Consider the following 20,809-nt stretch of genomic DNA (forward strand, 5'->3'; position numbering starts at 1 on the left):
CCGTTACTTGAAAGCTAAACATATACAACAAGCGTCACTCCAGAAGGAGAACGCATCACCGAAAACACGGGCAGCAACAACAGCCGCCCCGCCTAGAGACGGTTTGTACAGGCCGTGCGCCGAATCAGCGCCGGAATTCTTGGTGGCATGGCCTCGAAACGATCAAGCTTTATGTCAACGGCGCACATGGAGGCGCCAGTCCGGGGCTGGGGGGCCAGACTCATGACATCATGTCACGTGAAAATACGCCAAAAGGCAAAACGAGGCTACTCAGCCATACTCGATGAAGGTTGATGGGAGGCTTAGATTGGGATATTCAATTTGAAGGGATCCGATAATTGTAGAGTAAGTGAAAGCGAATCTATGCGAATGCATCCGTGTTTCACGAAAAAAAAAAGATCAAGAAGCTGAAATTGGTGACATATAGTGCCATAATCCACTAGTTGGCGTCACCTTGAACAGAAGTGGCTGGCACGAGCCAGGAAGAAGTGGGAATACAGGAGATGGACGAAAAGCACAAAGAGGATATGTATTTGAGCCACATCAACAGTTTTCTGTACAAGTTGATGATTGCAGTAAACGCAGGGAAATACTCAAACCAAGGTAGTCTGCTGGTGTGTCATCAGGGACGCACAATGCAATAAGAACTTCCCGTCAGGCTCATTGACAGAAAGAGTCAGGTTGTGACACGAAAAAGTGCGGCCAAGGCAAGAGCACTAGAATACAGACCGTCAAATCAATATGATTGCGACGCCAGAAGCAACGTTCTTGTGCATGACCTGCGCCGACGTAGTTTCAAAAGCGAAAAAAAACCGGCCTGTTGGTCCCAGGAGGATTCGACGCAGATGGGAAGGACAGAAAAGAAGCCAAACGGAGAAAAAAAAAAGAGAAAGGTAAGGGTATCGCAAGCGAGAAAACAGCCGTGAGTTATAAACATTGCAAAGCTTCCTTCATTAGACTATTTAAACTGTCAGCAAGAGTCATTCTGAAGATCTCATTCCCGCAAGTGAGACTCACAATGACCACTTCCGGGTGTCAAAGAGGGCGGAAGCGATGACGAAGGCTGCGGCGAAGGCCGTTGGGCAAAACGAGGATCAACATCTTCATAGTAGTTGGTAGAGCCTTGACCGGTGTGGTGCACAGGCGGTTGGGGTGGCCGTGGCGACATGTTCCACTCTGCTCGAGGTGGCACGTAGGACCTAGCAAAGCGCGCGGTCAGTCAAGTGGCCGGAAGATGACGTAGTTCAGGATAGAGGAACTTACTCAGTAGGGGTATAGACGCTAGACGGACTCTCTAGCGGAGCGTGGGCACCATCTACGGAAAGGGCGTGAGGCGAGGGATCATTGGGTAATGATGGATCTGAGCCATATGCCTCTGGCCGGCGCGTTTGAGGCTGCATCTCAATGGCATGCCCCACTGATTCGGGCGACACAGCCATGCCGATAGCCCCCGGAGAAGGTGCGCGCATAGGACCGCCCGACCCTGGCCCTGGTGGGAAGTAACCATCTGTCGGCCGCCCATACGAATCAACACTGCGGTTGAGACCAGCCGAGTACCCCGGGGCAGCACGTGGTCCTCCACGGCCAGGCATCATCCCACCTCGACCGCGCGGTGGCATTGGCCCTCCCATGTAGCCACCTCGGCCACCGGGAGGACCTCTGGGCGGTCCCCCATAGGGACCACCCCGACCATATCCTCCCCGAGGCGGGTATCCTCCTCGACCGCGCGGAATAAAGCCAGGGGGACCGCCCCCACGCCGGGAGCCCATACTACCGTCCGAGTACTGGGGTCGTAATCGAGGGTCGGATGGATTGCGCATCATTTGCGGATGGCCGTAAGGACCCGACGGGAGCATGCTTGGCGCCTCTTGCGGACGGTACGGAGAACCGTGGCCATCGGGATACGGATTACCAGATGGCAGTGCGTCCTGCGGACCGGGCACGTTTTGATACTCATTCAGGGGAGTGCGATCGTCGTCACTCGTCCGGGTGTCGGTACGGAAGGAGGCGAATGTTGGACCGGAATCAGGGGTCGGGGAGGTCGACATGGCGGGTTCTTTGGTCTCGGCCACCATGGGCACCGTAGCTACAGCCGCGGCAGCTGCGTTCTGGCGGTTGTAGTAGTTTTCACCACTCATCTCTGCATTCTCAGCAATGCGACGCTTTCGCGCCTTTCGACTGACAAGCGTGCGGCGCATGGCACAGGTCACGACTCCGCAGGAGACTAGGATGATGGTGGACGCCAAGACTATCCATCCCCCCCATCGTAAATGTGGCACAAACAGCAGAATATCGACGAGGAAAGCGAGCAGTGTCACCAAAAGGGTAGGCAACAGCAAGATCAAGAGCGCCAGCAGATATCGTGGCGAATGGGAGGGCCCGTGGAAGTGCGCAGCTCCCGCAAGACAAAGGCACACCAGAGTGAGGAAAGCCGCGACGGGGTGAACGATGAGGATGGACGAAAGGGACTTTCGAGTGCTAGAGGGCAGATTGAAGTCGCTGCCGGTGCTGTCAATGTTATCTGTGCCAGGTCCGACTAAATTAGCGACGAGCTCACGTGCAACCGGCGGGGACGCTTCACAGTGCGCACGCGCGACTTACTCCCAGTATATCCCACGTGGATCTTGGTGCATTGATTGCCCTGGCAGTATCCAAAGACACCATAGTCAACGTTTTTAAAGGTGGCCAGGGGAATGCCCTTGATGATGGGGGTGGAGAGGCATGATAACAGCAAGAGGGCAAATGCGACGAAGAGCAAGATGGTCAGCGGTGTCGCGGGTTTGAGCAACATGGTGAGTCGAACGATCGTGAGCTGACCCTCGACTGATGCGACTCCCAACCCAGGATAAAGGAACGAGGAGGTTCCACACGTGTGGGCGCGCGTTGTAGTTGAGGCAAAAGGAGTACTTTTATTGCTGCATGAGGGTAATGACTGTCTGGCCAGCCGGGACCCAATCAGGAAGGGATGTGAACGGAGATTAGAACGGAGGCCGCTGGACCGAGAGAGAGAGAAAAAGAGTGAAAGGGAACGAGACTAGAATGAGGAGGTTGCGAAAGCAGCCAGTCAAGGCGTGAGGGATGACCGTGAGGGGAACGCAAAGGCAAGCTAAGGCTAGTGAAGAATTAGGCCTAGGATGACCCAGTCAAGGCAAGCTCTTGGAGCAGTAAGGCAGGAGATGAAAAATAGATTAACGAGAGGATGTGCGCTCTGGGATGATAAGCCCATTAAGACGAGTTAGTCTCGATGGAGTCATGCAGCCGGCGCCCGTTGCGGAGGCGAAAAGACGCAGGCAAAACCGTGGAACTTTGAAACTCTGGGGAGTGTTGCAGTGGCCCGAGGGGGGCAGCAACAGTCAGCCGGTCAAGGGTACTTCAAAGTTCGGTTCAGTGGACGAAGGTGGCAGTGTGAGGCTATGAGTACGAGTCTCTCAGCCATTCTGACGCTCCCTGTGGCGCATCCCTGCGACGGAGAATCTTGTGAGGTTGAAGAGCGTCCAAGTCTTTCTTATCAAAAGGTTCAGTTGGGTGATGAAGGGAGCATTTGCAGCCGAGTATCCCGTGAGCGCTCGTGACTTGAATCGCGACTGCAGACCGAAACTGCACTTCGTCCGGTCTACGTATTGGATACCTCAGGCAAGTACTCGTTGTTCCTGGAAGAGGCAGTACTCGCCATCGACAATCATACAGTCTTGAATGTACGAATGTAATGATATGCTGACGTGGCTGTGTACTGGTAAGGGCCTGTTTAGACAAGGCCAGACTATTTGAATCGAAGATGTCATCTCGAGGCTGAATGATTATTCTTCCTTACAACCAACTCGAGATCGTCGACTAGTAGACCAAACCAGCAAAGTTGGTCGATACATAGAGTGCCCCCTCCTAACCGGACTGGGTACTAATCTTCTAGCAACGTGATCAGTCAAGTAGCTCGAGTGGCATTGTCCACCGCCACCAACTCGTATAGGACCTTTGAATGCCACTGCGCTATTGCCCTGCTAAAAGTGTATGTAGATCACGTCCAAGGGCCAGGCAGCATCTGTACAGCACGTACATGCGTCTCGCTCGCTAAATTTAGTACTTTCTTATCTCCACACCCTACAGACTCATACGTCTGAAGCGAAGCAACCTAGGCCTATTTTCAACCAACTTCCAAGACTTGACCATGAATCTCCCTAAGCCAACACCCTCGGAGCAACTGGGCGTCGCAATCAGTACGGTGCTCCAGTATTCACGTGTACGTGCTGGGTCATGTCGTCCCTCCACCGCCGGTTCTCCATTCGACGGCTGTGGTCGACCAGAGTTGCCGAGCGGCCAAACTACTAGCGCACATGGGGTGCGCAAGTGGAAACTTCTGGGCCACGGAAGCACTTGCCAAGTTACCAGAACCTGAAGCTACGACATGAACAAGCAAGTTGAACCTCCTGAGACCACCTATCGGAGTTTCAGCGGTAGCTTCGTGGACGAGGGAGCAGGGCACGGGCGGGCCAATTTCCACAACCCGGGACGATGGCAGTTGGAGAGTTTTTGGCGTATTTACCCCCCCCCCCCCCCCCCCCCTTCCCCCCGGCTGTAGCTTTTGACTTCAATCTAGACTTCGAAAAGCCCACATCCCACGGCAAGATTAGAGATACCTGATTGAACACTCCGCCATTGAGCGCTTGATTATTCTTGTCTTTCCTCCAGCAATCTCCGCAGAAGCTTCGTACAGCAGAGCGGAGACTTGGACAAGACCACAGCGTGACCCGCACCACCCAAAACAGAGAAATTCTGGCTGTTTGAGAGTCGAACCCACTCCAGAGCAAAGTGAAGTCTCTACATCGCAGGCGGTTGGTGTTTTCTTTTAAATCAATCTCCTGACCAGACATGTAGCTCACTGAGCAGTGCTCAGTGGGCACAATGAAAGAGGGCCTCGAGAAAGTTGGAGGCCATGAATCTGTGAGCCGACACCCCCATTCAGGGTCCACGAGGAGAAGTGGCTCAAGTGGGGGCTGGAGGGGATCCTTGCGGGCGTTGATCCCATCAGTGAGAGGCAGTTCAGGCTTGGACCAAGGCACTAAATCGGATGAAAGCAAGAATGGATTCGCGCAATCTCCGGTGGCTGTCCAGCCCCGCTCACGGACTATTGAATAAACCTGCGAGCTCGCACTGAGTTTGCTTCTCGGCAGATACACTTGCCAGAGCCTGGGGGTCTATGCCAACAAGCAGTGCCGGCTTACGAGGATTAAAGTGTCAGGATGCATTGGTCGACCCTGTATCTGGACCAGTGGACACTGGTCAGCGAGGTCGCCTCTCTTCGCGAGACTCACTGAGCGTCGATAGCGTTTCGCATCAACGTAACACGGATACGATCGAACCCAAGGGAGAACTTACTCAGGCTGAAGCTCTTTGACCTGCGTGCTGGCCGTCACGCTATCACAGCTCCCCCTTGGCAAGTATACTGGGGTTGCCAAGCTCATCCTTAGTGTCGCTGTGGGAGAAAGACGGCTCGCTCGGTTATTGAATAGCGACGCCAATGAACGGCAACCCCCTGCCATCTTCGCAGTTTCTGGATCCGTGCTCCCATTGATCCTCTCTAAACTCATGCGGGGAGAAGGCTTAAATAAAATTCAAAGTAGTACCCCAATTTGATAGGGGTGGACGGGCCGATCGATGACGAGTCGATGGGAACTCCAAAGTCGCAAAGAGATTGTTAGCACATGCTCTTGTGTTGACTTCTTTGACAGAAGGCGATCACACGCTTTTCAAGGACGGCCGTGTGATACAAGCGTCGGCTCTTTTATCGTCGAAAGCAGAAGTTGCTCATCGTTGACTTTGAGTAGATGAGAGGTTAGATGGTGTGCCTCCCATGCAGCAAGAGCGAGACCATGGACGAGCTCGATACCCAACCAGGTGTATGTGAGAGAGGATGAGATCTGGGTCCAACAGCTGACATAAACGATGAATGCACGGATCCTCACGAGCTTGCCCGTTGACATCAATAAGGTTATTTATCTCCTCAGTTCTGCAAAGATTGTAAAGTCACGAGGTTGTCGCACTCTTTTCAAGTCAACCCACGGGCTGCAGGTAGTAAATCCTCAGCCCGTCTTATGCTGGCATTTCCAAATTGCTTTTCTCTTTGAGTCAAACTTCAAGTGAGCAGCATCATAATAAGTAGCTATTCGAATGTCAATGATAAATCCTCCCTCGCCTCGTGTTTTCAGCGTTTGATTCAGACTTGACCTGGCCACCGCCAGACGGACCGTTCAGCCCCTGTCAAGCCAGCAAGGGGGTGGAAATAACCTTGAATATCCTAACTTTTGATTGCAAAAAAGACAAAGAGACATACGTGAGACCTTTCCCAGCAATGATTGGAGAGACATCTCCCCTAGACCTGAAGAGTTGGAGTGTGCTGGTTCCTGCAGTCATGACTCGGCATCGCCAGATCGGTTCGAACCGAATCTATATCGAAATGCCGCACTACAACAGGATGCGATGATTTGGGTAGCTAGATTTATCTCACAGGACGTGAGATGATCACACCAGTATCTTATGGATCATGAGCATGTTTCGAGTGTTCTCTCTGCTCATACTTACCGAGGAATCAAGCCAGAGCCTGATTAACCCAGGACCCAGTGCGATCGGAATGTGGATGGGCGGGATCGGGCCGTCACACGCCTCAGCAGCTCCATCAAACTGAAACGTCAGACCGACTGCACTCCACCTCCTTTCGAGTCAATACATTGAATCAGTCTCATGGCACTAGAGAAGTGAGAGAAGGAGAGGCCATGCCAGCGACCTTATGTCTTAGCTCTCCTTATTGGCCTACAGGTGGGAGCCTCATCGTTTGGGTGGCTGGGGGAGGCTGGGAGACAGCCCACCCCTGCGATGCGATCCCAAACAAAAGCCCTCATGGGCTCCAGCCCAGGTCCCTAGGAGACTCATATTGCACTCGAGAACCATCGGCTCTCTTGGGAATGCTTCCAGAGTGAGATAATTCAAGACACGTGAAGCTAAATCCCAGTCCCCGGCCGCCATGACGGATCAATCGATTGCACCAAACTTCAGCCTGCGTAACGTCAACAGTAAGTACCAGCCCGAGCCTCGTGATATGGTTAAAAGTCTCCCATCAGCCGCACAGGATGGGTTGATCCTTCACAAGAAACGTGCTCGACCAGTCTCTCTGACTTGACCATTGATTGACTCTTGCGCAGCAAGCCGACCGCAAGTCTCTCGGACAGGCTCTAGACAATCGATCGCTGCCTCGGACGACTACTATTCCTTTTCAGACCGCTCCACATCAAGTAATCCGGACAGCCATCTCACAGCAATGCGCTTTGAGACTGCAGAGTCGCATCAGTCCTCTCAGGCGTCATCTCCTACAGTCCCGCGGGCCGAGTATCTACAGCCTCAGGTCATGCCTCATTCGGATCCATACCATCCTCAACCCCACCGACCTGCTCAACAAGAACTTGAATCCCCTCGTCCAGGTACAAGCAGTACCGTGCGTTTTGGAGCCGACAGATTTGCACGCTTGAGTCCGAAGTCGGATGACACAGTCAGGCGAATCGCGGCGGACTACGCTGGCCCAGCACCGACTCCCGGGCTCGATGACTCGCCCTACGTCCGCTTCGCCATCGACCAACTGACTCGCGATCGAGCAGCGGGTGTTCTTCAGAGACACGACTCCATCTCGACCAATCAAGACTTTCCAAACGATCGGCTGGTGTGGGATCAGGGGCTGGGACAATTCACCCGTGCGCGCACTCCCATCCGGTACACTCCTACACCACCGAGACCCGGAAATTTGACATCGCCGTCCCCTCAAGCACTGCCTCAAAGGCCCGACTCCGTTGACCCAGAATCTTTTCTCGCCGTCGGCCCACCCGAGGAAAGTCTTCAGTACCCGCCTCTCGACTATATGCCCCTTGTCCTTCAGCCATGGGCTCTGCTGTGCTTAATTTTCTGCGGGCTGCTCATGATTGCGGGCGTGGTGTTTTGCAATGTCTGGTCTTCTCAACATGAGGGGCTGTGGGACTATGAAGGCCAAGGAGGTGACCGCTACTTTGTGATGCAGTTTCTTCCTCAGATTTTGGCCGCCCCGATCATCATCTGGAGCTTTGTTGTGCAGGCCGCACTGTATCGGATTTCTCCATTTGCAATTATGGCATCAGCACGACCACGCGGATCGGTCTTGCAAGGGTTATCTGTGCTTCCCAAGAATTTTCTTCTACCTGACTTCTCCCACTTCCGATCGGGGGAGCTTCTTTTCGGAATCTCGCTGTTCTCAATCTGGTTGGCGAATTTTTTCGCTATTCCTCTCCTCAGCTGCCTGTTTCAGGCCAAGTACTACATCATTGAGGGGCAAGGTGTGTGGCGATGGACATCTGTCGAGGCAGTCGGCTGGACTCTAGTCGGAATATACGGATTTCTGGCGATTGGCTTAGTTCTCCTGGTGGTACGATTCATTCGAGCATCGACGGGCCTCATGTGGGACCCTATCAGTCTGGCAGATTTGATCTCGATCATTCAGCGGTCAAACATTCTCCATGACTACGAGCACTCTGAAACTGTTCCATCCGTGAAACAGTCGCTGGATCCTCGCACTGTTCGCCTCGGTTATTGGAAGTTGTCCGCAAAACCCGGATCTGACATCTTCTATGGCATCGGTGAAGTGGACGCTCCAAATCGGACACCTTCTCTCCATCAGACGGAGAAGATGCGGGACTTACAGCCTCAAGGAATGACCAGAGTGAGATTTGATCTGGAGCATAGTGGTCCATTCACCAATGATTCATCTGATCATCACCTCCACTCTCCATTCGTCCGGCACCGCTGGATTCCCTGGTTTCTTCGTAAGCCGTCTGTTCTGATTTGGACCACTCTTGTGTTTGCTCTGTTTGTGGCCTTCGTTGTTGTCAGTTTTGTACACAACGCGATTCGAACTGGTTTTCCTCCAAAGCTGCCTACTTTGCCCTCATCGACTGCGTTCTCGGCCTCAAATTTCGTCTACAGCTTCATTCCGGCTCTGATTGGAAATGTTCTCTTCCTCGCCTTGCAGCCGATTGACATGTATTTCCGTGCTGTTCAGCCCTTTGTTGAGCTTTCAAAAGGTGCATCGGCAGAACAGAGTCTCCTTCTGGCATACCCTTACTCCCTACCTATGCAAGTGTCGCTACAGGCGATCATCAATCGACACTTTCGCGTTGCCTGGCTGTCTTTCATGAGCTCCGTATCGATTGCCATTCCAATTCTAGCTGGGGGCGTATTCATCGCACTCTGGTATCCAGATTCTCGTGATATCCGCATCTCCTCCCTGATGCCGGCATTTTATGCCCTGATTGCATTTTGTGCCCTGTACGCGCTCACATTTCTCACAATCTGGCCTGCCCGCTGCCATTTTCTCCCGCACGATATCACCACCCTCGCCGATCTCATCAGCTTCCTCTATCAGTCCCCCCTTCTTGCGGACAAGCTACTCCGTGAGCCTCGCAGCAAGACGGACCTTGTGACTCGCCTCATCGTTACTCCACCTTCAGAACGTACGCTACCCATGTACGGCTTTGGCGTTTACATCGGACGCGATGGCAAAGAACACCTCGGCATTGATCGCTTCCATCGCCCCGGCCGTGCCGATATGTTGATTATGACCGAAACGACGAAATTCTAGAATTTGCCTCTGGCAAGCATACAACCTGCCCCTTTTCACCCTGACGATCTTGACGAATTATGACATTACATTGGGTTGTCGTCTCGCAGCGTTCTTTGAATTTTATGCCCCCATTTGACTGAACAGCTAGCATGTGCTCATCCTCGCCACGTTTAATGTTTGACAGCCTTTAGTCAGGCTCGTTACTTTTAGGATTTTGGTCCCTCTTTGATATGTCTCTTGTCCTTTTTCTTACATTATGGATTTGATAAAATGATAGATTAATGATGGGTCGTGTTTTTTGGAGAGCTATCCGAGGGCCCTTCATCTGCGTATTATGAGTCGAGGTATTCTCTTGAAACGACAGAACCGTGAAAAACGCCAAGCCACGTGACCCTGGATCGACGTCTCCGCAATTTTGCGGCCCCATCAAACATCTCCGTCAGACGATGCTGACTCGTATGTCAACATTTCACTTGCAACACCTCCGAGGCAACTGGTAAAAGATCCGCCTTCCATTCCAGAAACCTTTCGAAAAAAGCAACTCGTTCTTGCATCAAGCTACACTTAACTCTAACCACAAATTCGAACCCCAGTCAAGTCAAAAAGACTGATTCACATTCACGAGACCCGAATCCCACCACTCTCCAACTCAACGATGTTCTCCTTCTTCGGCTGGGGCTCCAACTCCAGCTCCCAACCTCAATCCCAAACATCTCCTGAGAAATCACAAATCCAACACCAAGAAGCTTCACACCATGACGAGTCGAAGCGCACAACACCCTCGTCAAGGTCCAATCTCCCCGCGCCTATCGCCTCACAAACACAAGCACCACCGTCCACCCGATCCGACAATACCAACCTCAAACTCTTCTACGGCGGCATCGCATTCTTCGCACTCTCCGTCTTCGTTACCCGTCGAGCCAGTCTGAAAAAGCGACTCGCCTGCATCCCTCCATATTACTCCAGCTCGGTATACCACCAACCCAGCGTGAACGGAGCAATGGAGGCGTTTGAGGCGCTGAACTTGGCCACGCTTAATGTCATTTCGTTCGGAATGATGGCTACCGGGGGTGTCATGTGTGCTCTGAATGTGAATGGGGTGGAAGATATGCGGAAACTCATGCGTAGCTCATTGGATGATGCCGCGGCGGGGAAATCGGACGATGAGTTGGAAAAGGATGTCGTTGAGTGGGTGTCGAGTGTGCTGGGAGATCGATTTGAGAAGCAATTGGAAAAGGAAAAGGCGAAAAAACGGACGTCAGGGTCAAGTGGGGAAAATGAGTGAAATCAATATGCCTCCTCGAAAAAACAAGAGAGCCGGCCTATTTCCCCCTTCGTCATTTGGGGGGTATTTTTTTTTTTTAAAAAAAAAAAGAAATACTCATAAGTGCTCGTTTGACCTGCGTGCCATTGGACATACTCTACTCATTTATCGATGGCTTCCTCTCATGTATACATTGTACGCATTTGCGATTTCCTTTTTCTCATATACCTGAGCATCGCCTTGAGGCGTTGACTGCAATGGTTTTATCACTCAGTGGTCCTTTTTTGAAAGATGAATGAACTTCTCTGCCTATGTGATATGCAATTTTGATGTATTGAATCTTGGGTTCGAGCACAGAATACTGCGACCGTTCAAAAGCTAGTCACCGGGCGTCTGTTGCCCGCAAGCTATGATCCCTGGTTCATTTGATCGTACCGTTGTCGAGCAGTCTCTCGAGTCTTTTCCAAAAATTCATCATATCGTCCCCTGGTATTTCGGCCAGCCTCTTCCACAGCATCACCCAGTTTACCTCCCTGGGCACCCAGACCAACACCCTGCGCGTAAATCTCCGTTGCAATGGGAGCAGTGACACCGGTGCCCGTTGCTCCCAGACCAGAACCGGCGGACCAGCCCATCTTGCTCAGGAGAGAAGCACCCTTGGAGGTCGTCTGCGCCGGTTCCTCATCCTTGGGTGCAGCGGCCTTATTGCGGGCACCGGACTTCTTGCCACGACCAAATGCCTGGCGACGCTCACGTGCACGGTCACGGTACTCAGCCGGCTGCGGAATGATACCATGCTTGATCAGCTTCGACATTCCACGAGCTTTGGCCTCCTCATTTTGAAGGTTTTCACGGTGCAGCTGGCTCAGACGTTCATGGCGGTTGACGTTGGCAGAACTCTTGAATTGCCGCATGCAAAGGTAGCAACAGTTCCGAGTGAGATCGGCGAATGATTGAGCTGGCGGAGCATTTGCATCCACTAGTGAATTGGCTTTTTCCAATTCACCTTCCACGGCCGTCTCCGTTCCCTCCTTGGAAATGCCATGAAGTTCGGCATGCCGATTGCTCCAGAACTGTAACTGAGACGGCATAGCCAGTTTCTTTGCGGTCGCACCCGCGGCGGCTTCAGCTTTCCGTTTCTTCGCTTTCTCGGAATCCCGGGCGCCTTTGGCGTCGCTTTGCTCTCGCGACCCAGGGCCTTTTGCGCTTGTTGGCCTGTCTTGCTCAACGTTCTCTTCGCCCGACGCAAGCATCAGCTCACTCGCGTACCCCTCATCATCCCAATACATAAGCTTTGCGGAGGGATTTGCCAAGGGGCTGAAGGTGAACTGAGCTGCACTAGGATTTGGATCCATGACCGGAACAAAAACACCAGCGTGAATATAGCTGACTAACACGGGTTTGGACGAAATGGTGAATTTTTCGAATGAATTCAACCGTGCAATGGCGGCTTGCGCATCCTAATGGCATATATTGGTCAGCATATCAGCCAATCTCTGCTTCAGGATTGGAATGTAAAAAAAAAAACGACTTTTCGTACCAAGACATTGGCAAACTCGGCGAACCCAAAGCGCCAGCTTTCGTTTGTCTTCCGGTCTCGAACCAGCAGGACGCGGCGAATGGAGCCCTCGCGAGCACCTAGATTCGAATCTCCCGTAGTTGAGGCAACTTTGGCACCCTTTTTCTGGCTGGCTGATGTAGGGGCATCGTTGTTGCCTGCGGTAGGACGATAAAGTTTGGCAACCCCCTTTGCTAAAAGCTCCTCGGTCACCGACGATTCAAGCCCTCGCAAGAGAATGAATTGCGACGGCTGGCTATCGGGCGCCGCATCATTGTCACCGTTGTTGGCGATCTTTGGCGGGGGAACGCCCGGCGGGCCAACGGGGATTATCTCTGGACCTGGCTGGTGAGCATCTTGGACTGTGCCATGCCTGAATGAATGAACATACCTGGACGGGGAGCATTGCACCTGAAACATTTTGGTCGAGTCGCAAAATTGACTACGGCGCACTGGTTTCTCTGGATCAGTACAGAGCGCCCATCGATCTCTTAACACAAAACAGCTTCTTACCATGCGACAAGTCCAGTCTGCTTCGGTTTTGACCCGGTTCCTATCCTCTCTCTCTCGGCTGTATGCGATGCGAACCTTCGTGCTTCGATCATTCTCCCCCGCAGATGGACCGTATAGGTATATGAAAGGGTGATTTTGCTCGAGAAAGGCCCGCGAATCATCGATAGAGGCGAACCGCAGAAATCCCAATTGTCGTGACAACCCTGCAGATTGGGTTTGTTAGGATAGGATTTCACCTACAAACATCCACGAATTGACGACAATCACGGGTCTCTTTGACTTACTTGTTTGGCGATCTCGAATTACTCGGATCTCCTCCAATCCACTGATCTGATAAGCATTGTGAAGCTCCGCACCAATCTATATGTCGTGACAGAAAGAGTCAACATGCTGTCCTTCCACAACAAATTTGTAGTTTGCAACTCACGTCATCTTCCGTCATATCCACAGGAAATCCTTCCATCATAATCTCCCGGCTCTCTGTGCCGAAACCAGAGTGCCCTCGACGAGGGCTCCGGCTGCGGCTGTAGCTTCTGCCATGGCTGTAATCTGGCGACCGGTATCCCTCTCGGTCCCGGTCTCGGTAGCCCTGTCTTCCTCGACGCGGCGGTGATCGATGGCGATATCCCTCCCGGTCTCGACTCTCATAATGCGCTCCGGGATCTCCGTCTCTGCTGTATTCGCGCCTGCGGCCTGTTGTCCGTTGCGTAGGTGTGCGAGCGTGGTCTTTTATTCCCCAAGTCAATGCTCAGAACATTAGCGGCAACTCAAAAACTTCAGGAGGATAGGCTTGGTTCGAATTCGGAGCCACAAGCAAAAACTCAAGGACCATTGCCATGTAGGGAGGAGCGTGTACCGCCAGGCGAGCGTGAGCGTGAGCGTGAGCGATCATCGTACATTCGGCCGTCCCGATCATCTCGTGGGGCAAATCCTCTTCCCGGGGGATCGAGGTACGGCCGACTTTCATCTGGGCGACGGGATGCCATGTTTAGAGTTGATGAATTGCGACTTGCGACTTTGGGAAGCTCTGAGCTACACTTCAACAACTTGATATGCGATAACAGCCGGCAGAAACTTGACCGCTTTAGATTTACGAAAACGGGGAGAGATTATATTGTCAACATCCTTGATTTGAATATCTTTGTCTAAATCGAGCCCTCCGGAGATTACCTGGAATGAATCAATCAACAATTGAGACATGAACAAGATATCGTCAGTCTTATCAGTACGTTTGGATGGGACCAGTCAAAGGTCAACGGGTTCAATTATCGTACTTTCCACATGTGGCTGAATATTGGCGGACCGGGACACGGGCCGTGTGCATGTGATATGCTTCACTGAGATGGTTCGGCGTCTGACGATTGCACAATTGCCCGCTTCCTAGCTCTGAATGGACGAGGTCAAGTCTTGCGATTGCTACAAGAACTCACCATCTTGAGGTCATCCACCCTCCTTTGAGACATTCAAGTTGGCTATGCGACCACTAGCCTGTTTCCCACATGGCCATGTCCTTGAGGAGGCGGGATAGTGCCCGCTTTATCTCATAAGGGTGGAAGCGATTTGTCTCGAGGAAAATGAAAGGAACTGTCGAATTATTTAAAAGATTTTTCGGTGGTATCGCTCATTTGGCAGTTCATCTTTGCATGGCCTTGTCCCGATAGCGCTGCCCCATTGAAGAAGTAGACTGTGCTGTCCCACTTTAATAATTGTACTCGTTAATGATCTACCCCAGACATTATCCACTCTCGAGGTTCCTTTACCCCGCGTTGAGGTTCGTGTATGTAGGATATGGTCCGAGTGGATCAGTAAGTTGCGACGTGGTCAGCTCTGATCGTTATGGGTGGGCGCTATTTAGGAGAGAGTTCTCACCTCTCCTCTCTCGAGGGGATGTGACACTGTTCCATTGCGCATCGATTTTCCACCACTTCCCTTACTTGCGCAGCCTCGACCATCCCTCATGTCGCCATCTGCTCAGTCTGTCCACCGGGCATGGTGGAAGGAGAGTTCTGTGTATCAAATATGGCCTGCATCATACAAGGATTCCAATGACGATGGAATTGGTGACATTCCAGGCATCATCTCACAGTTGGATTACATCCAGAAGCTTGGAGTCGATATTTTGTGGCTCTGCCCTTCGTACAAATCTCCACAGGTGGATATGGGCTACGACATTGCTGATTATTACAGCATTGCCGACGAGTACGGCACGGTCGCGGACGTTGAAAAGCTGATCCAAGGCTGCCACCAGCGAGGAATGAAGCTTCTGATGGACCTGGTGGTCAATCATACAAGTGACCAGCATGAATGGTTTAAGCAGTCTCGCAGCTCCAAGGACAATGAGTACCGCAAATGGTACATATGGAAACCTGCAAAGTACGACGAAGCAGGCAATCGACAACCCCCAAATAACTGGGTCTCTCACTTTCAAGGTTAGCAAGCACACGGGGCAGGCTTTTCCCTCCAAAAATGATTTTCCTGGTATGGAGATGTGACTGGGTGCAGGTGCTGACGAAGAGTCTGCAGGTAGCGCTTGGCAGTACGATGAGCTGACGGATGAGTACTATCTTCATCTCTTCGCCACCGAGCAACCCGATCTCAATTGGGAGCATCCTCCCGTGCGCAAAGCAGTGCACGACATTATTCGATTCTGGCTCGACAAGGGCTGCGACGGATTCCGCATGGATGTGATCAACTTCATCAGCAAGGATCAGCAATTCCCCGACGCAGAGGTCAAAGATCCCAACACTCCCTGGCAGTCTGGAGACAAGTATTACGCCAATGGACCTCGATTGCATGAGTATCTGCAAGACATTGGCAAGATATTGAAGGAGTATGATGCATTCAGCGTGGGTGAAATGCCCTTTGTCACAGACGAGCAAGAGGTTCTTCGTGCTGTCCAATTTGACCGCAACGAGATCAATATGATTTTCAGCTTTGAGCACGTGAACGTTGACCACGGAGATTTTGGCAAATTTGAGCCTGGAGCGTGGACGCTTACGGATCTCAAGGAATTCTTCCAGCGATGGCAACCTTTTATGTACGAAAATGACGGTTGGAACGCACTTTATTGGGAGAACCATGATCAACCGCGGTCCATTGATCGTTATACCAACGCCAGCGAGGAGCATCATCTGGCTGCGGCCAAGATGCTGGCGGTGGCATTGACATTGCAAGCGGGTACCCCGTTCATCTACCAGGGTCAGGAGCTCGGAATGCAAAACGTTCCCAAGTCGTGGGGTATTGAGGAATACAAGGACATTGATTGCCTCAATCATTGGAAAATGTGAGTATAGAAACTACCTGAACCGCCAAATCCTCACCGAGAAGCAAGCATGACATCTAACCATTCTCTAGTCTGGTCAACGACAAGCCTTCGGACACGGCAGCTCAGAAAATTGCTCTCCAAGAATATCAGAAAAAATCTCGCGACAATGCCCGGACGCCAGTGCAGTGGTCAGATGCACCCAACGCCGGATTCACGGGGCCCTCCGTCAAGCCTTGGATGTCCATCAATGACAACTATCCTCGCATCAATGCTGCCGCTCAAGTCCAGGATCCGAGCTCCGTGTACCATTTCTGGGCATCTGCACTTCGTCTCCGCAAGGATTTCAAGGACATATTCGTCTACGGTGATTGGAAGATCGTCGATGCACCCAGTCAGGACGTTTTCGCGTTCACTCGACAATATGAGAATCAGAAGGTTCTTGTTTTGTGCAACTGGACCGAACGGAGTTTGACCTGGGATGCGCAAGGCAATGGGGTATCTACTGTCAAAGATGTACTGTTGAACAACTATGAACCGTCTGCTGGAGCATTGAAACGCTTCGGCGGCGGCTCATTTGATCTGCGGCCATTTGAGGCTTGTGCTCTTCTGCTACTATGACGTTAATGGTGAAATATTACGAAAGTCCCCTTTTCTTTGATTCTGAATCTTCATATATAGGTCTCATGTTATCAATTTACTCTAAAATCAATTTGCCAAACATCGCTAGAGATCTGGCTTGGCTCGAGGACATTCGTCGAGCTCTCTACACCCCCCCGCAAGTGACCCGCCAGCCTTCGTACCTCCCACACGGCAGTTCCCCGCAATCGGATAAGACCCTCGAGGAAAAATGGAGATATGCTCACACTCCTGACATCACCGCCAACCCCCCCACCATTCTTGCACATCGAGAAGTACCTTTTACCAAACCTCAAACATGACAGCAGACGAATCTCCTCTCCCAGCACACCTGGACCCATCCACCTATCCCCGAACCCAGCACGATGCCGCGCAAAACATCCACCTCACCCTGACCTACTCCCCACTTGATCCAAACACCTATTTGGCGGAGACCTCGTCGGCCGCGGCCGGCGCCAACACTCTCTTCCTCGGAACCACGCGGGATACTTTCGAAGGCCGCTCGGTCTCGCAATTGAGCTATACGACCTATCCGCCTCTTGCGCTGAAGACGTTCAAGGCGATTGCGGAAGATGCGGTTCAAAAACATCAACTCAAGGGTGTGAGCATTGCGCATCGTCTGGGGGTGGTGCCGATCAAAGAGGCCTCGATTGCGATTGCTGTGAGTGCGGGCCATCGTGCGGCGGCGTGGAGGGCGGGCGAGGAGATACTTGAAGCGTGCAAAGAGAGGGCGGAGATTTGGAAGCGGGAGGAGTTTGTGGATGGGGGCATGGAGTGGAGAGCGAATGCAGATCGTGATGCTGAGGGGAATCCGGTCCAGAAAACGGGTTCATGAGTGAAGAAGGTCTACTGAATGGTGGAACGACGATCTTTGACTTGGACCATCCAAATGCTTGCAAGTCGCACTCGATCTTGAGTAGGATCGCTTCTAGCTCACAATGAGTGCACCGGCTTACATCGCGACTGTTTCGGCAACGTCGACCGTACAATTGAAACGCCAGTTATTACCTACTCTGCTACATTGCCTTGGTCAGCTCCCCGAAGGGAGTAGAGTGAGCAGGGTATTTGCGCATTGAACATTGATATAATACAGTTTTCGTACATACGATCCCAAAGACACTACTGGGTCTTCAGTGGCTTTCCTTCCCTCTTCCAGTCATTGATGTGTTCGAGAATGACCTTGGATGCGGACTCGGGAGTATCCTGTCGGCCAATGCACTCGACGAAATCATTGTCGGGATCTAGGAGGATAAGTCAACAAGTGTTGTATACGATGTCACAAAGGTCGATGGAAGCTTACCCATCAAATAGAAGTAGATGCTGTGGTCGACCAGATAATCCTCGCCGGCCTTCACATCCTTGGGGTGCTAAAGTACACGCGATACTGCCGGCAAACGTTCTTGACTTGCTCGTAGGTACCAGTCAAGCCAATAATGCCCGGGTGGAACTCCTTCAAGTATTCACGGAGAACCTCGGGGGTATCACGGGCTGGATCACAAGTGATGAACACCGGAAGGAAGATGTTCTCGCCCTTGGTGGCCTCCTTAACCTTTTCGATAATCTCGGCCATCTTGTCCAATTCATCGGGGCAGATATCCGGGCAATGCGTGAAGCCGAAGTAGACCTAATTTTTCAAAAAAAAGCCCCCTCATTAGTACACAAGTGACTCACACGGAGGGAACGAAGCTCTGCGCAGAACTTTAACAGAGGACTCAGCCTTACAAAGCTATATTTGCCCTTCAAATCCTCCTCGGTGAACTCCTTGCCATCCAAATCCTTCAGAACAAAGGGTCCGCCAACCTTGGGTCGACCAACACCTTTGCTCATCTCGGCAATGCGCTTTCGCTCCAGACGGGCCTTCTCTACGCGGAAGTAGATGACCATGCCTGCACCAGTGAGAACAAACAACAGCGCAGCCTTCCACGAGAAGGGCCCGGTCGAGTTCCGCTGTCGCAGCTGACCCATCGTCTTGGCGCGGGCGCGGAACGCCGTCGTAGAGAATTCATGGCGTGCAGCAAATGTGCCTGGGAACTGCTGCGCGGACCGGGGTCGCTGCGACTGCGTGTAAGCGCGGCATTGCGGTCCGCTGGCGTTGCGGAGGGCCGGGAGCAGGCGTTTCGTAGGGGCTGCCTCGATGTTAGCGAAGCTGCGAGTGGCCCGGCCGAATATTCTGGAGGCCATCTGGAGTGAGGACGGCATTTGGGACCGAGTTTTGCGTTTGGAACAGACGGGGAGAAATGCTACTGTCGGACGATGGATGGCACGGGAATCTCCAAATCTTACACATCGGGACTAGTTGTGAGTGCCTGAGGCCACCACTGGGTGTGGCCTGTCGTCGGATGATCAACTCATTCGCCGGCTCGACGTGGACATACACATAACAAAAGTCAAGGGTCAAGTCTGGAAAGATTGAGAATGGGTAAGAAGCGATAGGGTTTGAGATTCAGCTAGTGCTAGCAATCAAGAACAGTGACTCCAGACAACCAAGTGTCATGAGTGCAAAACTTGCAACTACATCAACATTACATCAAAAACTCTAGGGGAGAAAAAAGGGCATTGGAGCGCAAGAAAACAGGTCCTGGCTCTTAAAATCCACCGCTGCCAGGTACATTGATCGACAAGATCGGACCCAACGGTACTTGAATCTCACGTCGTGATCATGAGAATCTTGTTCTCATATTCTTTGGGTTTCTTCATGATGAGATTCTCCGCAACCCACCTCCCAGAGTCCTCCCTCGAGATGAAGTATCCAATCGCACACGACTCGCGGCCAGTCTGCGGATCTTCGATGCCAACTCTGACGGCCTTCTCCGTTTCCCCGTTCGTGAGAAGACTGCCTCGAACGATCGTGAAGGCCTCTCCACTCTCCATGATGCACTGCTCCGTGATCTCCTTGTCTGTGTGAGCCTCCTTTAGAAGCCAACCGTAGATCGGAAACAAGGCCAGAGGATAGTCGCGTCCGTATCGCGAAATCCCTGTAGTACTGAAGAGCACAATGTAGGGTTTCCCCACTGCGCCCTGATTTCGAAGTTGAGAGATTGCCTCTGTTAGAGTGGCGGCACCTTTGCGACAGCACTTTGGATCTTCCAGTCTCAAGGTCGGCATGACTGGTCGACTACCGAGAGTAGTGATGATCATGTCAACGAGATTGCCATCGTCGGTGCGAATGCAGTCGGAAACGGCTTGAATGTCATGGGCATTGCCTTGGATAATTCTGAGATTCGGGGTCGAATCTGCAGGAAAGATGGTTTCGAGCTTGGATGGTGTTCTGCAGAGCGCAGTGCATTGTATGCCCGCGGCCAAACTGTGCTGGAGAGCAGCTAAGCCCACTCCGTTGCTAGCCCCGAAGAAGGCGATGGTTTTAGGGGCAGAATCCATGACTGAAATTAGTCAGGATTCTCGATGGGGCAGGCGCAGATAAGGGTGTTCGAGCTGATGAAGAATGAGTGTTGATTTTTCCGGAAGATGCCAACGGTTGTGATGGCATCCTGGAGGGTTTTTATTACCATCGTGACTGTCATCAGAACCCGTGGACCTGAGCCGAGAGTTGAGCGACTCTACCACAGCGCCCGTTGACTTGATGGAAGAAAAGGGCGGACCTCGCGCGTTTTTCGGCCTTTTCAGGTCAGCTTGCGTTCCACTGTATTGCGACGTACCTTTATTGTGGCGCGAAAGACCGATGCATGTCGGAAGGTCTTGCGACCGATCCGAAGTCGACTACAGTCTCCAAATACCTCTTGACATTTCAATGTCTTGAATCTTCAAACTATTAGGCTGAAGTATTTTAACGAATGGGCACCGTCTCTTGTCATGAATCAAAAGGATGACGAGGATTAATATTAAGTTTAGTTAGCTGGTGGTTGCGACTAGGCCCAAAGGAGCAAGCTGCCTGGTGTGTGGTGTGTCGAGGACTCGTATCTTACTCTTTTTCGGGTAGCACTTGGG

General features: G+C 52.0%; 8 protein-coding genes across 8 annotated transcripts; 4 read left to right on the forward strand and 4 right to left on the reverse strand.

The window, feature by feature from the left end:
- Positions 1–953: 953 nt before the first annotated feature.
- POX_g08881 (pH-response regulator protein palI/RIM9) lies at positions 954–2,791 on the reverse strand (the record flags this gene model as incomplete). Its single annotated transcript, XM_050117648.1, has 4 exons — positions 954–958; positions 1,018–1,199; positions 1,264–2,521; positions 2,602–2,791. 4 exons carry the CDS (start codon positions 2,789–2,791, stop codon positions 954–956), a joined length of 1,635 nt encoding a protein of 544 aa, XP_049965792.1.
- Positions 2,792–7,012: 4,221 nt separating this feature from the next.
- POX_g08882 (uncharacterized protein) lies at positions 7,013–9,646 on the forward strand (the record flags this gene model as incomplete). Its single annotated transcript, XM_050117649.1, has 2 exons — positions 7,013–7,061; positions 7,191–9,646. 2 exons carry the CDS (start codon positions 7,013–7,015, stop codon positions 9,644–9,646), a joined length of 2,505 nt encoding a protein of 834 aa, XP_049965793.1.
- Positions 9,647–10,283: 637 nt separating this feature from the next.
- Positions 10,284–10,913, forward strand: POX_g08883 (uncharacterized protein; the record flags this gene model as incomplete). The annotated part of the gene is made up of 1 exon (XM_050117650.1): positions 10,284–10,913. The coding sequence occupies one exon, from the start codon at positions 10,284–10,286 to the stop codon at positions 10,911–10,913; it is 630 nt and encodes a 209-aa protein (XP_049965794.1).
- Positions 10,914–11,299: 386 nt separating this feature from the next.
- On the reverse strand, positions 11,300–13,930 carry POX_g08884 (uncharacterized protein; the record flags this gene model as incomplete). The annotated part of the gene is made up of 7 exons (XM_050117651.1): positions 11,300–12,352; positions 12,433–12,791; positions 12,842–12,902; positions 12,964–13,166; positions 13,248–13,323; positions 13,456–13,689; positions 13,739–13,930. 7 exons carry the CDS (start codon positions 13,928–13,930, stop codon positions 11,300–11,302), a joined length of 2,178 nt encoding a protein of 725 aa, XP_049965795.1.
- A 990-nt stretch (positions 13,931–14,920) lies between these two features.
- On the forward strand, positions 14,921–16,846 carry POX_g08885 (Alpha-glucosidase; the record flags this gene model as incomplete). Its single annotated transcript, XM_050117652.1, has 3 exons — positions 14,921–15,392; positions 15,466–16,246; positions 16,318–16,846. The coding sequence occupies 3 exons, from the start codon at positions 14,921–14,923 to the stop codon at positions 16,844–16,846; spliced, it is 1,782 nt and encodes a 593-aa protein (XP_049965796.1).
- Positions 16,847–17,162: 316 nt separating this feature from the next.
- Positions 17,163–17,699, forward strand: POX_g08886 (Molybdopterin synthase catalytic subunit; the record flags this gene model as incomplete). Its single annotated transcript, XM_050117653.1, has 1 exon — positions 17,163–17,699. One exon carries the CDS (start codon positions 17,163–17,165, stop codon positions 17,697–17,699), a length of 537 nt encoding a protein of 178 aa, XP_049965797.1.
- Positions 17,700–17,983: 284 nt separating this feature from the next.
- On the reverse strand, positions 17,984–19,063 carry POX_g08887 (Protein SCO1; the record flags this gene model as incomplete). Its single annotated transcript, XM_050117654.1, has 4 exons — positions 17,984–18,105; positions 18,165–18,213; positions 18,261–18,488; positions 18,587–19,063. 4 exons carry the CDS (start codon positions 19,061–19,063, stop codon positions 17,984–17,986), a joined length of 876 nt encoding a protein of 291 aa, XP_049965798.1.
- A 447-nt stretch (positions 19,064–19,510) lies between these two features.
- POX_g08888 (uncharacterized protein) lies at positions 19,511–20,242 on the reverse strand (the record flags this gene model as incomplete). Its single annotated transcript, XM_050117655.1, has 1 exon — positions 19,511–20,242. The coding sequence occupies one exon, from the start codon at positions 20,240–20,242 to the stop codon at positions 19,511–19,513; it is 732 nt and encodes a 243-aa protein (XP_049965799.1).
- Positions 20,243–20,809: the final 567 nt, after the last annotated feature.

The sequence above is a fragment of the Penicillium oxalicum genome, chromosome VII (assembly GCF_001723175.1).
Source record: "Penicillium oxalicum strain HP7-1 chromosome VII, whole genome shotgun sequence".
In the NCBI taxonomy this organism is placed as follows: domain Eukaryota; kingdom Fungi; phylum Ascomycota; class Eurotiomycetes; order Eurotiales; family Aspergillaceae; genus Penicillium; species Penicillium oxalicum.